General features: G+C 51.5%; 1 protein-coding gene across 1 annotated transcript; it reads left to right on the top strand.

Moving 5' to 3' along the window:
• Positions 1-670: 670 nt before the first annotated feature.
• Positions 671-23484, top strand: LOC141113816 (regulator of G-protein signaling 9-like; the record flags this gene model as incomplete). The annotated part of the gene is given in 6 exon segments (XM_073607127.1): positions 671-902; positions 12999-13095; positions 16372-16422; positions 20233-20339; positions 23005-23056; positions 23426-23484. Coding segments are annotated over 6 exon segments (429 nt in total), but the record flags the coding sequence as incomplete, so codon positions are not given.

Below are 23484 nucleotides of genomic sequence, written 5' to 3'. Positions count from 1 at the left end.
GCTGAGTTCCCGGGTCTGTACACCCGCTGTGCCCATTATGAGGGGTTCCCACCATCCCTGTGCTGAGTTCCCGGGTCTGTACACCCGCTGTGCCCATTATGAGGGGTTCCCACCATCCCTGTGCTGAGTTCCGGGGTCTGTACACCCGCTGTGCCCATTATGAGGGGTTCTCACCATCCCTGTGCTGAGTTCCCGGGTCTGTACACCCGCTGTGCCCATTATGAGGGGTTCCCACCATCCCTGTGCTGAGTTCCCGGGTCTGTACACCCGCTGTGCCCATTATGAGGGGTTCCCACCATCCCTGTGCTGAGTTCTGGGTCTGTACAGCACTGCAGTATATGTCAGAGCTATATAAATGTATAATAATAATAGTGTGTGACTTTGGGGGACATTAGAGTGTAAGCTCCTCTGGCACAGAGACTGATGTGACTGGCTCAGTGTTCTCTGTACAGCGCTGTGGTATATGTCAGAGATATATATACACATAATACTGTGAATAGTAATAAGAAGACAATATATAATCAGGCAGTCTTGTTTCTGTTGCTCTGGCTGGTAAAGGGTTAATTGCTCTCAGCTGTCACCCTGTACACAGCGCCTCCAGTGGTCAGAAAATGAAGCGACTCTTCTGTAGAATAGAGGTGCTCAGTGCGCCCTCTGGTGGCCTAATTCCGTGCTGAAGCCACTCAGCAGAGCATGCAAATGAGAACAGCTGCTGTGTGGCTGCTGATTGGCTGCAGTTTGGAGGATCCTGAGCTGGGAGAGGGGCAGAATCCCTGAGCCCACCACAACCTGAGTGTCTGCTGTGTGTGTGTGTGTGCTGCTATCTGTCTGCAGCCAACATGACTGTCAAACACCTAGACCAGGGCCAGCACTACAGGCCCAGGATGGCATTCCTGAGAAAGGTGAGCATTGCTGCCAGTGCAGAGTGTGGGCACAGCTCTGACATTTGTTGCTTGCATGGAGTGTGTACAATGTGTAGTGTTTATGTTATGGAGGTGATCAGTGATTATACACTGTGTGCTCTCAGTGTTTGTTTAGTGTACCTCCTGATCAATGTTTATACAATTTATGTGATCAATATTTATATATACAATGTATGTGATCAGTGTTTTATGTAATAGATCTGATCAATATTTATATATAAAATGTGTGTGATCAGTATTGATACATCTTGTGCATTCAGTTGTTGTTTAATGTATCAATTGATGAATGGACTTCTGATCAATGTTTATACAGTGTATGTGATCAATATTTATATATAAAATGTGTCTGATCAGTATTGATACAGTGTGTCCAATGTTTACACAATGTGTGCATTCAGTTGTTGTTGTTTACTGTATCAGTTGGGGAATGGACCTCTGATCAATGTTTATACAATGTATGTGATCAGTGTTTATATTATGTGATCAATATTTATATATAAAATGTGTCTGATCAATATTGATACAGTGTTTACACAATGTGTGTATTCAGTGTTTAATGTATCTGTGATGAATGTATATTTCCACTATAAATCCGCAGTATTTGTGTGCGGGATACAAATCGCACACAATGTATCTATGTGTCACACATGTAAAGTGTACAAAATATATATATATATATATATATATATATATATATATATATATATATATATATATATATATATACACACACACACACACACACTTATTTATTAAAGTCGCTGAGAATCTCCATTACAGTGATTGATTATTCCAATCGTATATAGATGCAGATTCTTCTTTATTGTTTGACCTTCCTCTGATTTGGTGATTGAAGTGCATATTCAATCAATGTATTGATTCTTTAGTACTAATCCTCCCCCGGGTCTGTGCGGTGTACAGTCTAGGTGTGTGATTTGCGGTGTATTATACAAGGTGTTGGATTGTCGCCCTGCCATGGTCGTCCTTGCTCATGCTGTGTGTGTGTGTGTATTCTCCAGCCGGCTCCTCGATTGGCTGTTTAGTCTCTCCTCCATGTATTGATCTGTATCCTATAATTTGGGGATTGGAGTGTGTGGTGTACATTTCCTTATATGATATAAATTGAGGGACGCTGGTGGTGGGATTGCTGTCCTGGTGTTTCCGTGAGGAGCGGTCATCTCACTGACTGACATCTGTCTGTAGGGTCCCCCGTAGAACCATCTCCAGATATGGTGGAAACGTTGATGTCTGTGGGTGCCTGGCAACCCTCTAGGTGACCAATTGGTCCCACAGAATCTTTTTTTTTTTTTTTTTTTTTCTTCTGGCCAATCAGGTCTGTTCGCCTGAGACTACAGCACATTACATAACATGTGTGCTCACCTAATATAGTGTTCATGTGAATGGCGTTATCAGTCTAAAGGTGGGTACAAACTATACGAAAAAATTCTGTATGAGGATCGATCGTTTTGCTTTTCTTTTAGTGAGTGCACAACTTTCGACGTCTGATTCAGACTCTCTAAACGAAAACTTCCGAAGGGACAATCGCATATTCCCTGGATCAACCTTACCTATAAATGTCAGTTATATTATGTACATTTATGAAAGAATCCAGACCTTTTTTAAAGCAATCTACTAAGCTGGCCAGAACCACCTCTGGAGGAAGTCGTTTTCGTACAGGAAAAATCCGATACGAAAGACCAGAAGTCATAAACAACTAAAAAAAAAGCCTATGTCATTCGAGAATTTTTGGACAATAAGTTCCATCCTTGGGTTCAACTTGCTGTTAAACATCAAGAAATCATTTGCCCGATTTTCTTATTGTGTGTACACAGTTTTAACAATAGTTCATGGGTTGGACCATTTGTTGTCCTCATTCTGGGTTGCATTTCGTGCTGACCGGCCTCTGGGTTAGATCTTTTATTGGCCGATCTCTGGGTTGGATCTTTCATTGTCCGGTTTCTGGGTTGAATCTTGCATTGGCTGGTGTCTGGGTTGGGTCTTGCGTTGCCCGATTTCTTGGTTGGGTTTCTTCCCTTGGCCTCTGTCTGGGTTGGGTCTGCGTTGGCCACCAATGTAAGGAACATTCTTCTCACTGATCACCAATGTAAGGAACATTCTTCTCACTGATCACCAATGTAAGGAACATTCTTCTCACTGATCACCAATGTAAGGAACATTCTTCTCACTGATCACCAATGTAAGGAACATTCTTCTCACTGATCACCAATGTAAGGAGCATTCTTCTCACTGATCACCAATGTAAGGAACATTCTTCTCACTGATCACCAATGTAAGGAACATTCTTCTCACTGATCACCAATGTAAGGAACATTCTTCTCACTGACCACCAATGTAAGGAACATTCTTCTCACTGATCACCAATGTAAGGAACATTCTTCTCACTGATCACCAATGTAAGGAACATTCTTCTCACTGATCACCAATGTAAGGGACATTCTTCTCACTGATCACCAATGTAAGGGACATTCTTCTCACTGATCACCAATGTAAGGAACATTCTTCTCACTGATCACCAATGTAAGGGACATTCTTCTCACTGATCACCAATGTAAGGGACATTCTTCTCACTGATCACCAATGTAAGGAACATTCTTCTCACTGATCACCAATGTAAGGAACATTCTTCTCACTGATCACCAATGTAAGGGACATTCTTCTCACTGATCACCAATGTAAGGAACATTCTTCCCACTGATCACCAATGTAAGGAACATTCTTCTCACTGATCACCAATGTAAGGGACATTCTTCCCACTGATCACCAATGTAAGGGACATTCTTCCCACGAATGAATAGGTTTAGCAGGGATTCCCTAAGACCTAAAACTAATGTCTGGGTTCTATAGGGGTGGGATGGTGGAGAAAGGGGGAGTGTTTCCTACATCCTCTATCTAATCTCATAAAGTTGGGATATATGAATACACAGTGGTGGAGGGAGAGCTTGTAGGCAGGAAGTGGCAGAGAGAGGTTGCAGTAGATCAGTAGCAGTGAGACGCAACAATGGATGAAACAAGAATGTTCTTTGAAAGGGAATATGGCTGTATGGATGCAGCAAGTGACATCTTGTCCCCCATCGTTCATTCACATCTTCATCATCATTGTCATAGTGTGTGTGTGGAGGCTGTTTAAAGAGGGGCTCCGGATTCATATCTGAGTGGGACACCTTGCTGGGAGCCGGGTCCCTGCCTCCTGTCCTCCAGGCTGGGTATTGTGGATGGAGCCTTCCAATCTGCTCTAATCCCGGAACTCCGTCTTATGTCTCCTCCACCCGGGGCTTATCCCGCTGAGGAGAATTACACTGATGGCCTGTGACAAGGCCAGCTGCTCCCTGCGGCCGATGCGCTTCTCGGGCTCTGCACCGGCACTGAGAAGATTTGTGCCGTCCGGCTTGTCAAGGCTTAAAGTGTACCCAAAACTTGTTCAGCTGTAGTGTGAATGGTGTCAGGTATTTAATCCTGAAGGTGATCAGTGTACGGAGGAGTCCCCCTTTACCTTCTCCATATCCCTGAAGGTGATCAGTGTACGGAGGAGTCCCCCCTTACCTTCTCCATATCCCTGAAGGTGATCAGTGTACGGAGGAGTCCCCCCTTACCTTCTCCATATCCCTGAAGGTGATCAGTGTTTGGAGGAGTCCCCCCTTACCCTCTCCATATCCCTGAAGGTGAACAGTGTACGGAGGAGTCCCCCCTTACCTTCTCCATATCCCTGAATGTGATCAGTGTACAGAGGAGTCCCCCCTTACCTTCTCCATATCCCTGAAGGTGATCAGTGTACGGAGGAGTCCCCCCTTACCCTCTCCATATCCCTGACGGTGATCAGTGTACAGAGGAGTCCCCCCTTACCCTCTCCATATCCCTGACGGTGATCAGTGTACAGAGGAGTCCCCCCTTACCTTCTTCATATCCCTGAAGGTGATCAGTGTTTGGAGGAGTCCCCCTTACCTTCTCCATATCCCTGAAGGTGATCAGTGTACGGAGGAGTCCCCCCCCTTACCCTCTCCATATCCCTGAAGGTGATCAGTGTACGGAGGAGTCCCCCCTCACCTTCTTCATATCCCTGAAGGTGATCAGTGTACAGAGGAGTCCCCCCTTACCCTCTCCATATCCCTGAAGGTGATCAGTGTATGGAGGAGTCCCCCTCACCTTCTCCATATCCCTGAAGGTGATCAGTGTACGGAGGAGTCCCCCCTTACCTTCTCCATATCCCTGAAGGTGATCAGTGTACGGAGGAGTCCCCCCTTACCTTCTCCATATCCCTGAAGGTGATCAATGTACGGAGGAGTCCCCCCTTACCTTCTCCATATCCCTGAAGGTGATCAATGTACGGAGGAGTCCCCCCCCTTACCCTCTCCATATCCCTGAAGGTGATCAATGTACGGAGGAGTCCCCCCTTACCTTCTCCATATCCCTGAAGGTGATCAATGTACGGAGGAGTCCCCCCCCCTTACCCTCTCCATATCCCTGAAGGTGATCAATGTACGGAGGAGTCCCGCCTTACCCTCTCCATATCCCTGAAGGTGATCAGTGTACGGAGGAGTCCCCCCTTACCTTCTCCATATCCTTGAAGGTGATCAGTGTACGGAGGAGTCCCCCCTTACCTTCTCCATATCCCTGAAGGTGATCAGTGTACGGAGTAGTCCCCCTTTACATTCTCCATATCCCTGAAGGTGATCAGTGTTTGGAGGAGTCCCCCCCTTACCCTCTCCATATCCCTGAAGGTGATCAGTGTACGGAGGAGTCCCCCCTCACCTTCTTCATATCCCTGAAGGTGATCAGTGTACGGAGGAGTCCCCCCCTTACCCTCTCCATATCCCTGAAGGTGATCAGTGTACGGAGGAGTCCCCCTTTACCCCCTCCATATCCCTGAAGGTGATCAGTGTACGGAGGAGTCCCCCTCACCTTCTCCATATCCCTGAAGGTGATCAGTGTACGGAGGAGTCCCCCCTTACACTCTCCATAGCCCTCATAGTGTACGGTAGAGTCACTATTCCCCCCCCCCACCCCTCCGGGTTACTGGTACTGCTGGTTCACCAGTTCAGCACTGAGTGCCTTTCCATGTTCTCTCTCCGGGTGGATTGCTCTTTGCAGCTGATGAGACATGAGGGGCCCCGACTACATCAAATTAAAAACATTTCTCATGTCGTCCGCCACGTTCTGCTCAAACATTCATTAATGGGGGTGGTTGTGTGTGTGGTGTGACTGAGCAACCTGAGGCCACCAATTGGGTTGAACGTCTCATTGGTGTCCAGCTGTCGGGATGATAGATGGAGATTGTGATTGGTTGTTGGTGGACGCTGAACATTTCTAGTGGCCTTTCTGGGGGAAGGTAGAAATTTTGAGGAGAACCTGAAGAGTCCTGGCTGGGATTGGCTCTTGGGCTGTAAAGGACAATGGATCATACGTCTCATCACTCGGGGGTCTGGCTATCACCTCCCAGTGGAAGTTTATATAGTTTTATCCCACCATAGGTACACTTACCGGTGAGCCAAGGCCTGGTCCCACTACCTGCCTCTCTCACCTAGCTGGTCCAGCCCACCATCCACCAGTTACTATGGTGCTGCTACCGACCTCATCTGGGGGCTTAGAGAGACCCCAACGCCAACTACTGAGAGATAACATCAGCTCACCTGATATGGCCCAGCACCCACCATCTAATGCAGCCATGATACCAGCCTCCTCTGTGGGCAGACCCTAACACCAAATACAAGGAGATGCCATCAGCTCACCTATGTGGCCTAGCCCAGCAACCACCACTTACTGCCACCATGATACCGGCCTTTTCTGTGGGCTTAGAGAGACCCCCAACATCAAATACCCAGAGATACTATTAGCTTGCCTAAATGGTACAGCTCTGCACCCACCACCAACTGCAGTCATGATCCCGGCTTGGTCCTTGGGCTTAGAGAGACCCCAACACTAATTATTTAAACATACCAACAGCTTGCCTAACTGGTCCAGGCCAGCATCTGCCACTTACTGTATTGCCATCCTGCAACCAACCTCATCTCTGGTCTTAGAGAGACCCCAACACCAAATACCCAAAGATGCCATCAGCTCACCCAAATAGTACAGCTCAGCACCCGCCATTGACTGCAGCCATGATACTGGCCTCATCTCTATGCTTGGATAGACCCCAACACCAAATACTCAGATGCCATCAGCTCACTTACATGGTTTGGCCCAGCACTCACCTCTTACCGCAGCCAAGATACCAGCCTTTTCTGTGGGCTTAAAGGCCCTAACACCAAATACTCAGAGACGCAGTCAACTCACCCATCTGGTCCAAACCAGAATCCACCACTTACTGCAGCCTCAATACCGGCCTCATCTCTGTGCTTAGAGAGACCTCAGCACCAGATACTCAGAGATTCTATTAGTTTATTAAAATGATCCAGCCCACCAGCACTTCCTACTTCCTGTAGAACCGCCACTGGCCTCACCTCTATGCTTAGATAGAACAAAATACCAAATAGTCAGACGCCATCAGTTCACCTATGTGGTCTTGCCCAGCACCCACCTCTTACCACAGCCATGATAACGACCTTTTCTATGGGCTTAGTGAGACCCCCAACACCAAATACTCAAAACGACATCAACTCGCTCAAATGGCTCGACCCTGAACCCACCACCTAATACAGCCTCAATACCGGCCTCATCTCTGGGCTTAGGGAGACCCAACACCCTCTACTCATAAAAGCGCCATCAGCTCATTTATCTGATCCAGTGCAGCACCCGGCAATTACTGGTGCCCCATCTCTAATGGCCTCATCTCTGGGCAGACTGCAACCCCAACCACCTAAGAGATGCCACCAGCTCACCTAAATAGTCCAGCTCTGCACCCGCCACTTACTGCATCCATTATACTGGCCAAATACTCAGACACCATCAGCTCACTTATTTGGTCTGGCCCAGCACCCACCTCTGACCGCAGTCCCTCTCCTGGATTCATCTGTGGGCTTAGTGAGACCCCCAGCACTAAATACTCAGATGCCATCAACTGACCCAGAACCTGCCACCTACTGCTGACGCAATACCGACCTCATCTCTGGGTATAGAGCGACCCAACACCAAATACTCAGAGATGCCATCAGATCACCTCACTGATTTGGTGCAGCGCCCTCCAGTTACTGGCGCCCCGCTACCGGCTTCATTTGTGGGCAGACTTCAACACTAACTACACAGAGATGCCATCAGCTCACTTAATAGTCCAGCTCTGCATCCACCATTGACTGCAGCCATTAAACCTGTGGGATTTGAGACCCCAACACCAAACACTCATAGACCCACCATCGGCTCATTCTCTTTCATTGACCTTTTATTTATTTTTTATACATTTTGTACCTTCTTTGCTCTGTCTTCTCCTGCGCTGTCATAGTCATTGGTAAGCCCTATAATGCAGGTTGGCACATTGCACTATGGGCAGCGCATGTGGACGCATCTCACAGATCTGACCCAGCAGAATATTATACAACGTCTCACCTGTGTGCATGGGATGGTGTGACTCTTATAATAAACCCTAGGGGCCCATTTGCGATGTTCAGTATGCATGGATGGTGGTTTGTGGTGTGTCGGTTTGTGTTGTATCAGCCGGTATGCTTATTATCGGCCCTCAACACATCACCCAAAAAATGTTCTGACCTATGTATTGACCGGTGCTTTCTATTGTGCTTGGGGTTTGGCTGAGGGTCAGGTGGGTACGTCGGGGTGTCCTGAGGGTCAGGTGGGTACGTCGGGGTGTCCTGAGGGTCAGGTGGGTACGTCGGGGTGTCCTGAGGGTCAAGTGGGTACGTCGGGGTGTCCTGAGGGTCAGGTGGATACGTCGGGGTGTCCTGAGGGTCTAGTGGGTACGTCGGGGTGTCCTGAGGGTCAGGTGGATACGTCGGGGTGTCCTGAGGGTCTGGTGGATACGTCGGGGTGTCCTGAGGGTCAGGTGGGTACGTCGGGGTGTCCTGAGGGTCAGGTGGATACGTCGGGGTGTCCTGAGGGTCAAGTGTTCTGTGCATTCTTGGGTGATGGGCCGTCACGGAGAGGGTTCCACTGATGATCTGCGAAGGAGCGCGGCGGAGGAACGCACATCACTGTCTGCGCTGTCACATGTCATCAGCAAACCTGTCCTAATTACAGCCAATCACAGAGAAGGACAGAAACCTAAATCCATCAGCCCTGGGAGGAGTGAGACTCCCTTGCAGCATTGGGGGGCAGAGCTGGGAGCTCTGTGCCGGACTCCTCCACCCATAACTGGATTATCTATTTTCGGTGGGCAGACGGGACCCCATACACTGCGCCAATACAGTGCAATCTACACCGACCAGACAGAACATTCTGACAGGTGAATAATATGGATTATTTGGTTACAATGACACCTGAAAGTGGGTGGGATGTATTGGGCAGCAAGTGAACATGTTGTCCCTGAAGTTGAGAGCAGATAAAATGACATCACAGTTTGTTGTGTTTGGGGGCTGTGTAGCCGCAGAGCTGTCGGGGTGCCCATGCTGACCCGTCTCCACAGACAAGAGCCCCTACAATGGGCATGTGAGCACCAGAGGGGGAACAAGGAGCAATGGAAGAAGGTGGTCTGGTCTGATGAGTTCAATAATGGTTTGAGGAACACAACATGGTTGAAGTGTTGACTTGGCCTCCAAATTTCCATCCAATCGATCATCTGTGGGGATGTGCTGGGATAACAAAACCGATCTATGGAGGCCGCACCTCCCAACTTACAGGACTTAAAGGATCTGCTAGTGAGGGCTTGGTGCCGGATACCACAGCGTACCTTCAGAGGTCTAGTGGAGTCCATGCCTGGTTGGGTCAGGAAAGGGGAACCTACCTAATATTAGGTGGGGGGTCTTAATGTTATGGCTGATTGGTGACCCTTCAAGTTGTGAAGAATCTGCTCTCTGGCATGCCGCAGTGTGGGAACATTGAGCAGATGTCGGCACCACCAGGACCTTATAAGGAAGAGCTGGCAGCAACACGAGCAGAGCCAAGACACAACGTGATCAGAGCAGGCCATGGAATCCAGATCTCCCTGCAGACACATCGTGATCAGAGCAGGCCATGGAATCCAGATCTCCCTGCAGACACAACATGACCAGAGCAGGCTATGGAATCCAGATCTCCCTGCAGACACAACGTGACCAGAGCAGGCCATGGAATCCAGATCTTCCTGCAGACACATCGTGATCAGAGCAGGCCATGGAATCCAGATCTCCCTGCAGACACAACGTGACCAGAGCAGGCCATGGAATCCAGATCTCCCTGCAGACACAACGTGACCAGAGCAGGCCATGGAATCCAGATCTCCCTGCAGACACAACGTGATCAGAGCAGGCCATGGAATCCAGATCTCCCTGCAGACACAACGTGATCAGAGCAGGCCATGGAATCCAGATCTCCCTGCAGACACAACGTGATCAGAGCAGGCCATGGAATCCAGATCTCCCTGCAGACACAACGTGATCAGAGCAGGCCATGGAATCCAGATCTCCCTGCAGACACAACGTGACCAGAGCAGGCAATTTAATCCAGATCTCCCTGCAGACACAATGTGATCAGAGCAGGCCATGGAATCCAGATCTTTCTGCAGACACAACGTGACCAGAGCAGGCCATGGAATCCAGATCTCCCTGCAGACACAACTGGAGCCCATTGATTTGCTGCCACCTGGATTCCTGAGAACATCGCCTGTCACTGTTGATGACATCTGGAGAGAAGTGGCTGATCATAGCTGTGCTTCTACCTGAGCTTATGATTTTGGGACTTCTCTCATACATTGTTGATGGAATTTTTCATCTTTTTCCATTTGTAGAAGTGACTGAGTCATGTGACTCATTCTGACTCCTCTACATCCTCCATCTGCTGCAGCATTAGAATGGTGGTGGTAGTAGGCCTCTTCTATTCTCTATACAGCAGAGCTCAGACTGGGGGAGGCAGAAGCATTACAATGCGCCCATATGCTAACAAGCATGCTGATTGGAGGAGAGAGCGGAGTGACGGGGAGATGAACTCACACTGATTGGAGGAGAGAGCGGAGTGATGGGGAGATGACCTCACACTGATTGGAGGAGAGAGCGGAGGGATGGGGAGATGACCTCACACTGTTCGGAGGAGAGAGCAGAGTGACGGGGAGAGAAGCTGTTATATTCCAGGCCCCCGCCCTATTTTTTTGTTTTCATTTATATTTATAATACAAACAACTGTACACAGAAAATTGCGTCACCTGACCACTCAGAGCCAATGTAATAGAAGCTGATGTCATGTGATCAGTGTGAGCCAATGAGGTGAAAGCTGGCCGTACAGTGATGTCATGTGATCAGTGTGAACAACCAATGAGGTGAAAGCTGGCCGTACATTGATGTCATGTGATCAGTCGGAATAACCAGTGAGGTGACAGCTGGCCGTACAGTGATGTCATTTGATCAGTGTGAGCCAATGAGGTGAAAGCTGGCCATACAGTGATGTCATTTGATCAGTCTGAACAACCAATGAGGTGACAGCTGGCCGTACAGTGATGTCATTTGATCAGTGTGAGCCAATGAGGTGAAAGCTGGCCACACAGTGATGTCATTTGATCAGTCTGAACAACCAATGAGGTGACAGCTGGCCGTACAGTGATGTCATTTGATCAGTGTGAGCCAATGAGGTGAAAGCTGGCCATACAGTGATGTCATTTGATCAGTCTGAACAACCAATGAGGTGACAGCTGGCCGTACAGTGATGTCATTTGATCAGTCTGAACAACCAATGAGGTGAAAGCTGGCCGTACAGTGATGTCATGTGATCAGTGTGGGTGGGAGTTCCTCCGGCCCGGTCAGCGTGTTCCTGGCAGTGGATGGGATGTGGAGTTGGATTTTATGCGGGTTCCTGGTCTCTGAGTATATAATATATACAATATATGATGGTCTTCTCCTCCCCATTAGTAGAAGGTGTGCCGGCTTTGGTGTCAGATGGTCTTCTAATTAATGTGTGACCCCCCCCCCCCCCCGGACGCCCCCGTGTGGTCGCTGTGCCTGGCGTGCGCTGCTGTTAATGACCTCATGGGGAGCAGACGGGGGAGGGGGTCATTCCAATTCTTGTTTATTGTAAATGGCGAACAATTAAATTTCCTCTGCCCCCCCCCCAGCTCAGCCTGGATGGCGTCTTGCCCTTTCGGAGGATTCCGCCCCCTCAGTGGTGCTCAGCGGTCTGCGCTCGGCTCAGAAGTGGGTTAGGTGTGAAGGGAGCGTGAATTATACATCACCATCCACTCTGTGTGTTCCGGGGGGGAGGGGGGCTCGGCGCTCCGGCACAGACGCTTTCTGTACTTTTTAATTTTTTACATCAAATTTTATTGAATTTTAATGTTGGCCGAATTCTCCAGACGTTCGGCTCCACGGAAGAGCGCAGGCGACCTTTCCTGCGCCGGATTTTTCTGCATCTGTAACTCACATCCCCCACCTCAGGTTCCTTTTTTTTTATTATTTATTTATTTATTTTTTAATTCATTAAAATGCTGCAAAGTGCAGCACTCACAGCAACCAATCAGGTGAAAGTAAATTCAGATCATTCCTTAAAGTGGAACTCCAGCTCCAAGTGTTTTCTGATATGCAAAGATCAATAACAAGACAAAGTGTGAACACCGGTGCAATGTAAATGGTTCTAATATATTCGATTTAATGTAACTAAATTTAGTGTAACAATGTAACCGCATGTAAGGAGTTCCATAGAGGGGGTGCAGCACTGGAGAAGTCCTGGAGAAGAGAGTGGGTAGTGAGAAATTCCATAGAGGGGGCGCAGCTCTCAAAGTCCTGAAAAAAAAAAGTGGGTAGTAAGGAGTTAGAGGAGATGCAGCTCTAGAGAAGACCTGTAGAAGAGAGTGGGTAGTAAGGAGTTCCGTAGAGGAGATGCAGCTCTAGAGAAGATCTGTAGAAGAGAGTGGGTAGTAAGGAATTCCATAGAAGGGGTGCAACACTAGAGAAGTCCTGGAGATAAGAATGGGGGGTAAGAAGTTCCACGGAGGAGGTGAGCTGCCCCCAGTGACGCCATACATAGTGACTGACCATTTTGTGTGTCTTCCAGATCGAGGCGTTGTTGCTGGAGATGCAGGACGTGGAGGTGGGAATCAAGACTCACACCCAGCGCCTGATGATCACCACCATCCCTCATGCAATCACAGGTAAGTCATATTTTTTGGCATCCCACTTCAGAGACCCCCATGATCTGAATTTCTGCTTTTGCTAAGAAATTCTATTCTAAAATCCTGTCAAACCATGAAATCAGGCCAAAACAGAAGTACAGTTAAATCACACGTGTTTAGTAATAAAAGTAAAAAGAACAAACGTAATCAAAACACAGCCAGAGTTCAGGAACCGGAAAGGATAGTCAGACAAGCCATATGTCAGGGATCAATGTAGTGGAACAGCAAGGAGGATCTGGAGCCAGAAGTGATGTCAGCAAAGCAAGTCTTGAACAGGATCACAGGAGATTGTTTCTGTAATGTTGACCAAGGAGAAGGCAGAGATCCTCTGGACTGGACGGCTTAAGTACGCAGGACTGACGAGCAGGATCATCAACAGGTGAGTAACTGTGGACAGATGGGAGCTGGCAATTAGCCGTCAGCTGAGCGGCCAGCTCAGAGAAGGAGGGGCTGAGCCCAGCCCTGACAAATCCTCTCCCAACCAATAGTTCACATGGAAGGCATTGTCAGCCGCTGGCCAATGGGTAAATTTCTCCACTTTAGCACAGTAGTCAGTGTCTCTGCCCCTCCCACAATGATGATTTGCCCCCACATTATTTTGTGTCTCCGCCCCTCCCACAATGATGAGGTGCCCCCACATTATTTTGTGTCTCCGCCCCTCCCACAATGATGAGGTGCCCCCACATTATTTAGTGTCTCCGCCCCTTCCAACAATGATGAGGTGCCCCCACATTATTTTGTGTCTCCGCCCCTTCCAACAATGATGAGGTTTCCCCACATTCTCTTGTGTCTCTGCCCCTCCCACAGCGGGAGATTTTATTCCATCCATTGATGAAATCTATGTCAATCGTGATGACCAGTGGCCCACCAATCTGCGCAGGCCACACCCCCATTGCTAAATGACAGATTCCTGTCTGCAGAGAAAAAAATATTCAGCCAGCAATCTTGGGTAATGTCACCTGGGATCCCCAAATTTGGTCATTGACGTCACCTGGGATCCCCAAATTTGGTCTTTGACGTCACCTGGGATCCCCAAATTTGGTCAATGATGTCACCTGGGATCCCCAAATTTGGTCAATGACGTCACCTGGGATGCCCAAATTTGGTCAATGACGTCAACTGGGATCCCCAAATTTGGTCAATGACGTCAACTGGGCTCCCCAAATTTGGTCAATGACATCACCTGGGATCCCCAAATTTGGTCATTGACGTCACCTGGGATCCCCAAATTTGGTCTTTGACGTCACCTGGGATCCCCAAATTTGGTCAATGACGTCACCTGGGATCCCCAAATTTGGTCAATGACGTCACCTGGGATGCCCAAATTTGGTCAATGACGTCAACTGAGATCCCCAAATTTGGTCAATGACGTCAACTGGGATCCCCAAATTTGGTCAATGATGTTACCTGGGACCCCCAAATTTGTTCATTGACGTCACCTGGAATTGCCAAATTTGGCCATTGACAACATTTAGCAGCGGGAGTGCGGCATGTACTGCCCACTGGAATTTTGTCACCATTTACTTCTTTGGATTTTCAGCCTGTTGGCAAATCTACCAGGAAGGTTACCGGCTGTCCCCAGACCTAAGCACTCAGCATTGCAGCTTTATTGTATGAGAACGCAGAGCGGGTAGAATGCGGTCCTGTGTTGGAGGAGGTGATGGCAGCTGTTCCCCCAGGATACCCTCTGTGTTTGGTGATGGAGAAATGTCCCCCCTGGTATCTGTCTATGGTAGTCATGAAGAACCCAGAGGACAGAACAATGGTGGTATCTGTCTATGGTAGTCATGAAGAACCCCGCGAGCAAAGAACAATGGTGGTATCTGTCTCTGGTAGTCATGAAGAACCCCAAGGACAGAACAATGGTGGTATCTGTCTATGGTAGTCATGAAGAACCCAGAGGACAGAACAATGGTGGTATCTGTCTATGGTAGTCATGAAGAACCTCTCGAGCAAAGAACAATGGTGGTATCTGTCTATGGTAGTCATGAAGAACCCAGAGGACAGAACAATGGTGGTATCTGTCTCTGGTAGTCATGAAGAACCCCAAGGACAGAACAATGGTGGTATCTGTCTATGGTAGTCATGAAGAACCCCGCGAGCAAAGAACAATGGTGGTATCTGTCTCTGGTAGTCATGAAGAACCCCAAGGACAGAACAATGGTGGTATCTGTCAATGGTAGTCATGAAGAACCCCCGAGGACAGAACAATGGTGGTATCTGTCAATGGTAGTCATGAAGAACCCCCGAGGACAGAACAATGGTGGTATCTGTCTATGGTAGTCATGAAGAACCCCAAGGACAGAACAATGGTGGTATCTGTCTATGGTAGTCATGAAGAACCCCAAGGACAGAACAATGGTGGTATCTGTCTATGGTAGTCATGAAGAACCCCAGAGGACAGAACAATGGTGGTATCTGTCTATGGTAGTCATGAAGAACCCCAAGGACAGAACAATGGTGGTATCTGTCTATGGTAGTCATGAAGAACCCCCGAGGACAGAACAATGGTGGTATCTGTCAATGGTAGTCATGAAGAACCCCAAGGACAGAACAATGGTGGTATCTGTCCATCTGTCTATGGTAGTCGTGAAGAACCCAGAGGACAGAACAATGGTGGTATCTGTCTATCTGTCTATGGTAGTCGTGAAGAACCCAGAGGACAGAACAATAGTGGTATCTGCAGACTAAAGCGCGCACACACACACACCGCAGCACCGCGTCTATGTGACACAGAGGAACATCTCACCATCTTCTGGAATTCTCCGGATGGAGATGACCTTGTCTGACCTCTGCCGTCACACTGCCCATTGGATGGGGCTGATATAAATCTATTCTAGGGAAATCATTACACCATGTGACAGACCGTTCTCATCTCAGCCAATCACATCTCACCCCAGGGTACAGAGCGATGAAAGATTATTTCTGATTGGCTGCAAACCCCCTATGTATGAAGAAGTCTGTATACACTGCGTTATGAGACCCAACATCCTGACCGGTAGATATATAATGGTACACAAGCCCTTCACCTGTGTGTGTGTGTGTGGGGGGGGGGGGACCAAGTCCCAGCAATCGTTGTCAGTCCTTTTCTGGGGATTGTAGTGCAGCTTTTACAGCCTGTCTGGCCGCCAGCAGGCGGGGTGAGGTGCAATGAATGGCGGTCAGCCTTTGCTGTTCCATATTTCTGATGAGGATGTGAATGGTGAAATGATTGGTGTTGGTGATCCCTCCTGATTGGTGTGTTTTATTGGACAGGTCACGACATCCTGGAGTGGCTCATTCAGAGGTTACAGATCGGAGATGAAGGTGAGTGAACGACGCTCGATGTTCCGCCATGTGGTGCTCCGCCGAGGTTTTATTATTATGTATAATCAGCTGTCAGGATCCCCCATAATCCTCCAATGTGATCACACACAGCATCGTTCACCTATTTATCATCGCTCATTGTCCCACCTCCTCTACATTCTCCAGTGAAGTGAGAATGACGTCCAGGCCATTGGACTGACGCAGTGGCTCCTCCCCCTCTCTGCTCATCCAATCTGATCTGTCCTGAGTGTGCGTGAGTATGAGGGAGGGTGGCCCGAGTGTGCGTGAGGATGAGGGAGGGGGGCCCGAGTGTGCGTGAGGATGAGGGAGGGGGGCCCGAGTGTGCGTGAGGATGAGAGAGGGGGGCCCGAGTGTGCGTGAGGATGAGGGAGGGGAGCCAGAGTGTGCGTGAGGATGAGAGAGGGGGGCCCGAGTGTGCGTGAGGATGAGGGAGGGGGGCCCGAGTGTGCGTGAGGATGAGAGAGGGGGGCCCGAGTGTGCGTGAGGATGAGAGAGGGGGGCCCGAGTGTGCGTGAGGATGAGGGAGGGGGGCCCGAGTGTGCGTGAGGATGAGGGAGGGGGGCCCGAGTGTGCGTGAGGATAAGGGAGGGGGGCCCGAGTGTGCGTGAGGATGAGGGAAGGGGGCCCAAGTGTACGTGAGTATGAGGGAGGGGAGCCAGAGTGTGCGTGAGGATGAGGGAGGGGGGCCCGAGTGTGCGTGAGGATGAGGGAGGGGGGCCCGAGTGTGCGTGAGGATGAGGGAGGGGGGCCCGAGTGTGCGTGAGGATGAGGGAGGGGGGCCCGAGTGTGCGTGAGGATGAGGGAGGGGGGCCCGAGTGTGCGTGAGGATGAGAGAGGGGGGCCCGAGTGTGCGTGAGGATGAGAGAGGGGGGCCCGAGTGTGCGTGAGGATGAGGGAGGGGGGCCCGAGTGTGCGTGAGGATGAGGGAGGGGAGCCAGAGTGTGCGTGAGGATGAGGGAGGGGGGCCCGAGTGTGCGTGAGGATGAGGGAGGGGGGCCCGAGTGTGCGTGAGGATGAGGGAGGGGGGCCCGAGTGTGCGTGAGGATGAGGGAGGGGGGCCCGAGTGTGCGTGAGGATGAGGGAGGGGGGCCCGAGTGTGCGTGAGGATGAGGGAGGGGGGCCCGAGTGTGCGTGAGGATGAGGGAGGGGGGCCCGAGTGTGCGTGAGGATGAGGGAGGGGAGCCCGAGTGTGCGTGAGTATGAGGGAGGGGAGCCAGAGTGTGCGTGAGGATGAGGGAGGGGGGCCCGAGTGTGCGTGAGGATGAGGGAGGGGGGCCCGAGTGTGCGTGAGGATGAGGGAGGGGGGCCCGTGTGTGCGTGAGGATGAGGGAGGGGGGCCCGAGTGTGCGTGAGGATGAGGGAGGGGGGCCCGAGTGTGCGTGAGGATGAGGGAGGGGGGCCCGAGTGTGCGTGAGGATGAGGGAGGGGAGCCCGAGCGGGAATGAGGATGAGGGAGGGGGGCCCGAGTGTGCGTGAGGATGAGGGAGGGGGGCCCGAGTGTGCGTGAGGATGAGGGAGGGGGGCCCGAGTGTGCGTGAGGATGAGGGAGGGGGGCCCGAGTGTGCGTGAGGATGAGGGAGGGGGGCCCGAGTGTGCGTGAGGATGAGGGAGGGGGGCCCGAGTGTGCGTGAGGATGAGGGAGGGGGGCCCGAGTGTGCGTGAGGATGAGGGAGGGGAGCCCGAGCGGGAATGAGGATGAGGGAGGGGGGCCCGAGTGTGCGTGAGGATGAGGGAGGGGGGCCCGAGTGTGCGTGAGGATGAGGGAGGGGGGCCCGAGTGTGCGTGAGGATGAGGGAGGGGGGCCCGAGTGTGCGTGAGGATGAGGGAGGGGGGCCCGAGTGTGCGTGAGGATGAGGGAGGGGGGCCCGAGTGTGCGTGAGGATGAGGGAGGGGGGCCCGAGTGTGCGTGAGGATGAGGGAGGGGGGCCCGAGTGTGCGTGAGGATGAGGGAGGGGGGCCCGAGTGTGCGTGAGGATGAGGGAGGGGGACCCGAGCGGGCGTGAGGATGAGGGAGGGGGACCCGAGTGTGCGTGACAATGAGCGAACACATCGAATGACCGGAGACTTGGGAAATGTCCGCCATCTTTTCTGCCTCCTGTAGTGGAGTCCATATAACAATGGCGTCCCGCATTGAGTGATGATGTTTTGTGTAATGAGAAGGGATCTATACATGGCAGATATATCAGGAAGGTGGTGACCCCCCCCCCCCCCCAGGTCCGGGACCCCTCTGGACTATTTCAGGTAGAAAGCTGCTTCTTTCTGGTGAGTTAATTACTGCAAAGGTCATCGGAGAGATCACCAGTGTGCCGGGAAGACATTTACCGCTCTTGTATAATGGCCAATTATCTCGCCTCTTTATTAGCATGGCTGATCCGTGTCTTCCCTGTGTGAGCGCATATTGGGCTCATGTTACTTGGAAGACATTGTAGTACCATTGTCCTCCATCTGGGGGCGCTGAAGAGTCATCTTCTCTATTGGATGAAATGAGGGAAACAAAGCTGTCAGGGGCCAGGTCATCGCTGACTGGTTGTCATCCTCCACAGCGCCCCTCAGTGGAAGGATTATCATGAAGCTGTGTGTCTGACATTGAGGAATATAAAACCCTCTGTGATATCTGCAAAAAGACACCCATGTGTGAAGTGTCAGCTCTGCAGGGCAGTATATTGCATCTTTTATCATGTTTACTGTCCATCATGTATTTACTCCATATTCCTATATTCTATATGGATATTCAATTTCATTTCTCACTTTTAATGTTGTGTTACCACAGAGGGGATCAGCCTGACAGACCTTCTTCATGATATGTGTCCATTATCTGCTGATCTATACTTCTGCTTCTCCTAATGCCTGTCCCCTCCCTGTCCTCCCACCCTAATACTTGCCTTGTCATCCTGATCCCTACCTGTCCCCTGCCCTGTCATCCTGATCCCTTCCTGTCCCCTTCCCTGTCATCCTGATCCCTTCCTGTACCCGGCCGTGTCATCCTGATCCCTTCCTGTCCCCTGTCATCCTGATCCCTTCCTGTCCCCTGCCCTGTCATCGTGATCCCTTCCTGTCCCCTGCCTTGTCATCCTGATCCCTGCCTGTCCCCTGCCCTGTCATCCTGATCCCTTCCTGTCCCAGCCCTGTCATCCTGATCCCTGCCTGTCCCCGGCCCTGTCATCCTGATCCCTTCCCGTTCCCGGCCGTGTCATCCTGATCCCTTCCCGTTCCCGGCCGTGTCATCCTGATCCCTTCCCGTCCCCTGCCCTGTCATCCTGATCCCTTCCTGTCCCCAGCCCTGTCATCCTGATCCCTGCCCTGTCATCCTGATCCCTGCCTGTCCCCTGCCCTGTCATCCTGATCCCTTCCCGTCCCCGGCCCTGTCATCCTGATCCCTTCCCGTCCCCGGCCCTGTCATCCTGATCCCTTCCTGTCCCCGGCCCTGTCATCCTGATCCCTTCCTGTCCCCTGCCCTGTCGTGCTTTCTCCTGCCCTGTGGTGCTGTCCCCTGCCCCGTCATGCTGTCATTCTGTCCCCTGTGACGATGAGCGAGGGGCTTGAGCTGGCGGGAGGATGAGTGAGGGGGCTTGAGGGTGTGGAGCGTTGAGTAGGCATGTCCCCGGTCTCCAACGTAACCTGTCATGCTGTCCCCGGCCCCCTGTCCCTGACATCCCGATCCCTGTCTATCCGCGGTCTTCTTTTTCCTGCCCTTTGTTTCAGTCATTTGGGGGGGGGGGGGGGGACACCTGGCAGCGCTCCTCTGTTCTCTGTGTTCATCGCTGGTTGTGATTTGTTTTCTCTCCACAGAGGGGCAGCATTTGGGCAATTTGATGGTGAAATGCGGCTACATCTACCCTCTGCAGGAGCCCACCAACCTCATCCTGAAACCAGACACCAGTCTGTACCGCTTCCAGGTCTGGGGGTGCAGAGCGGGTGTATGTTGTGAAGATGTAGATGGGGCAGGGGGGCCGGGGGAAGGGAATGTGGGAAGATAGGATGAAGGGGAGATGAGCTGGAGGGTGAAGATGGAATATGAGGTGATATTTGGGATTCAGGGTGAGGGGATTGGGATGAAGATGGCTTGCAGCATGAGAGGAAGGGGGTGAAGATGGAGGAGAATGTGAAGATGGGGTGCAAGGGAAGAGAAAGGTGATTAAGATGAAGGAGGAGGTAAAGATGGGGTGCAGGTTGAGAGGAGGAGGTGAAGATGGGGTGCAGGTTGAGAGGAGGAGGTGAAGATGGGGTGCAGGTTGAGAGGAGGAGGTGAAGATGGGGTGCAGGCTGAGAGGAGGAGGTAAAGATGGGGTGCAGGCTGAGAGCAGGAGGTGAAGATGGGGTGCAGGCTGAGAGGAGGAGGTGAAGATGGGGTGCAGGCTGAGAGGAGGAGGTGAAGATGGGGTGCAGGCTGAGAGGAGGAGGTGAAGATGGGGTGCAGGCTGAGAGGAGGAGGTGAAGATGGGGTGCAGGCTGAGAGGAGGAGGTGAAGATGGGGTGCAGGCTGAGAGGAGGAGGTGAAGATGGGGTGCAGGCTGAGAGGAGGAGGTGAAGATGGGGTGCAGGCTGAGAGGAGGAGGTGAAGATGGGGTGCAGGCTGAGAGGAGGAGGTGAAGATGGGGTGCAGGCTGAGAGGAGGAGGTGAAGATGAGGTGCAGGCTGAGAGGAGGAGGTGAAGATGGGGTGCAGGCTGAGAGGAGGAGGTGAAGATGGGGTGCAGGCTGAGAGGAGGAGGTGAAGATGGGGTGCAGGCTGAGAGGAGGAGGTGAAGAGGGGCTTCAGGCTGAGAGGAGGAGGTGAAGATGAGGTGCAGGCTGAGAGGAGGAGGTGAAGATGGGGTGCAGGCTGAGAGGAGGAGGTGAAGAGGGGCTTCAGGCTGAGAGGAGGAGGTGAAGATGAGGTGCAGGCTGAGAGGAGGAGGTGAAGATGGGGTGCAGGCTGAGAGGAGGAGGTGAAGATGGGGTGCAGGCTGAGAGGAGGAGGTGAAGAGGGGCTGCAGGCTGAGAGGAGGAGGTGAAGATGGGGTGCAGGCTGAGAGGAGGAGGTGAAGACGGGGTGCAGGCTGAGAGGAGGAGGTGAAGACGGGGTGCAGGCTGAGAGGAGGAGGTGAAGATGGGGTGCAGGCTGAGAGGAGGAGGTGAAGATGGGGTGCAGGCTGAGAGGAGGAGGTGAAGAGGGACTGCAGGTTGAGAGCAGGAGGTGTGAAGATGGGGTGCAGGCTGAGAGGAGGAGGAGGTGAAGATGGGGTGCAGGCTGAGAGGAGGAGGAGGTGAAGATGGGGTGCAGGCTGAGAGGAGGAGGTGAAGATGGGGTGCAGGCTGAGAGGAGGAGGAGGTGAAGATGGGGTGCAGGCTGAGAGGAGGAGGTGAAGATGGGGTGCACGGCAAGTGGAAGGGGAAGAAGATCAAGGAGCTGAAGATGCAGGGTGCAGGCTGAGAGGAAGAGGATGGAGAAGGAGGTGAAAATGGGGTGCAGGATAAAATGTTGGGAATGTTAGGTGAAGAAGGGGGGTGCAGGGTGTGGAAGGGTGCAGACTTTAGTAGTTGTTGATTGGAAAACTGGTTTCCTGGTTGGGGTTTGGAGATGAAGATCATGCACTCTCCGTGGGGGGTGGGGTGCAGGAGGAGAGAAAGGGGATGAAGATGGAGGAGGAGGTGAAGATGGGGTGCAGGAGGAAAGGAAGGGAATGGAGGAGGAGGAGGTGAAGATGGGGTACAGAATGAGATGAAGATGGGGAAGGAGGTGACGATGGGTTGCAGGCTGAGAGCAGGAGGAGGTGAAGATGGGGTGCAGGAGGAGAGGAAGGGGTGAAGATGGGGTGCAGGCTGAGAGTAGGAGGAGGTGAAGATGGGGTGCAGGATGAGAGGAGGAGGAGGTGAAGATGGGGTACAGGAGGAGAGGAAGGGGATGAAGATGGAGGAGGAGGTAAAGATGGGGTGTAGGGTAGGAGGAAGGGGTGAAGATGGAGGAGAAGGTGAAGATGGGGTGCAGGAGGAGAGGAAAGGGGTGAAGATGGGGTCCAGGCTGGGAGGAGGTGAAGATGGGGTGCAGGCTGAGAGGAGGAGGAGGAGGTGAGGAGGAGGTGAGGATGGGGTGCAGGCTTAGAGGAGGAGGTGCTGAAGATGGGGTGCAGAAAAAGAAGGGGGTGAAGATGGGGTGCAGGAGGAGAGGAAGGGAATGGAGGAGGAGGAGGTGAAGATGGGGTGCAGGAGGAGAGGATGGGGTGAAGATGGGGTGCAGGAGGAGAGGAAGGGAATGGAGGAGGAGGAGGTGAAGATGGGGTGCAGGAGGAGAGGAAGGGGGTGAAGATGGGGTGCAGGCTGAGAGAAGGAGGTGAAGATGGGGTGCACGGCAAGTGGAATGGGAATAAGATAAAGGAACTAAATATGGGGTACAGGCAAGGAGGATGGAGAAGGAGGTGAAAATGGGGTGCAGGGTAGAATGTAGGGGATGTTAGGTGAAGGGGGGTGCAGGGTTAGGGTTGGGGGTGCATTGTATATGGTAGTGTTAATGTTCCCTGTGCTTTGTGGCTGTGAAGTTTTACATTTCCCATAATGCTCAGCGCGGCTCTCTGTCTCATTTCAGACTCCATACTTTTGGCCAACACAGCAGTGGCCAGCGGAGGATACGGACTATGGTGAGTGTGATAGCGGTGTGCTGTGAGTGGGAGGGGTTATATGGCGGGGAGGGGCAGCAAAGAATGATTGGTGATAAGAAAAGTATCAATGCATTCAGTGTGCTGTATGTAAAGGGGGCGGAGACAATGAATGGCAGTCTTTGGTTGTTGGGGGCGGGGTTCCTAGAGGTTTAGCAGATATCTGACATAATTCACAAAGCCAATGATATTCATTTCTAAGAAAGTGACAGTTATTTTCAGTCCAATAAGATTTGAGGATTGCAGTCACATGGATAATATAGAGAGACGTATCCTTGTGTTAGAGCTTTGTGAATTGAGCCGATTCTTTCCTGTGCTGACTCGTTGATATTGGTCGGGTTTGTGTTGCAGCGATTTACCTGGCGAAGAAGAATATCCGGAAGAAGGGGATTCTGGAGGAGTATGAGAAG

Source organism: Aquarana catesbeiana, linkage group LG12 (assembly GCF_042186555.1).
Source record: "Aquarana catesbeiana isolate 2022-GZ linkage group LG12, ASM4218655v1, whole genome shotgun sequence".
In the NCBI taxonomy this organism is placed as follows: Eukaryota; Metazoa; Chordata; class Amphibia; order Anura; family Ranidae; genus Aquarana; species Aquarana catesbeiana.
This window is presented reverse-complemented; position numbering and strand designations above follow the sequence as displayed.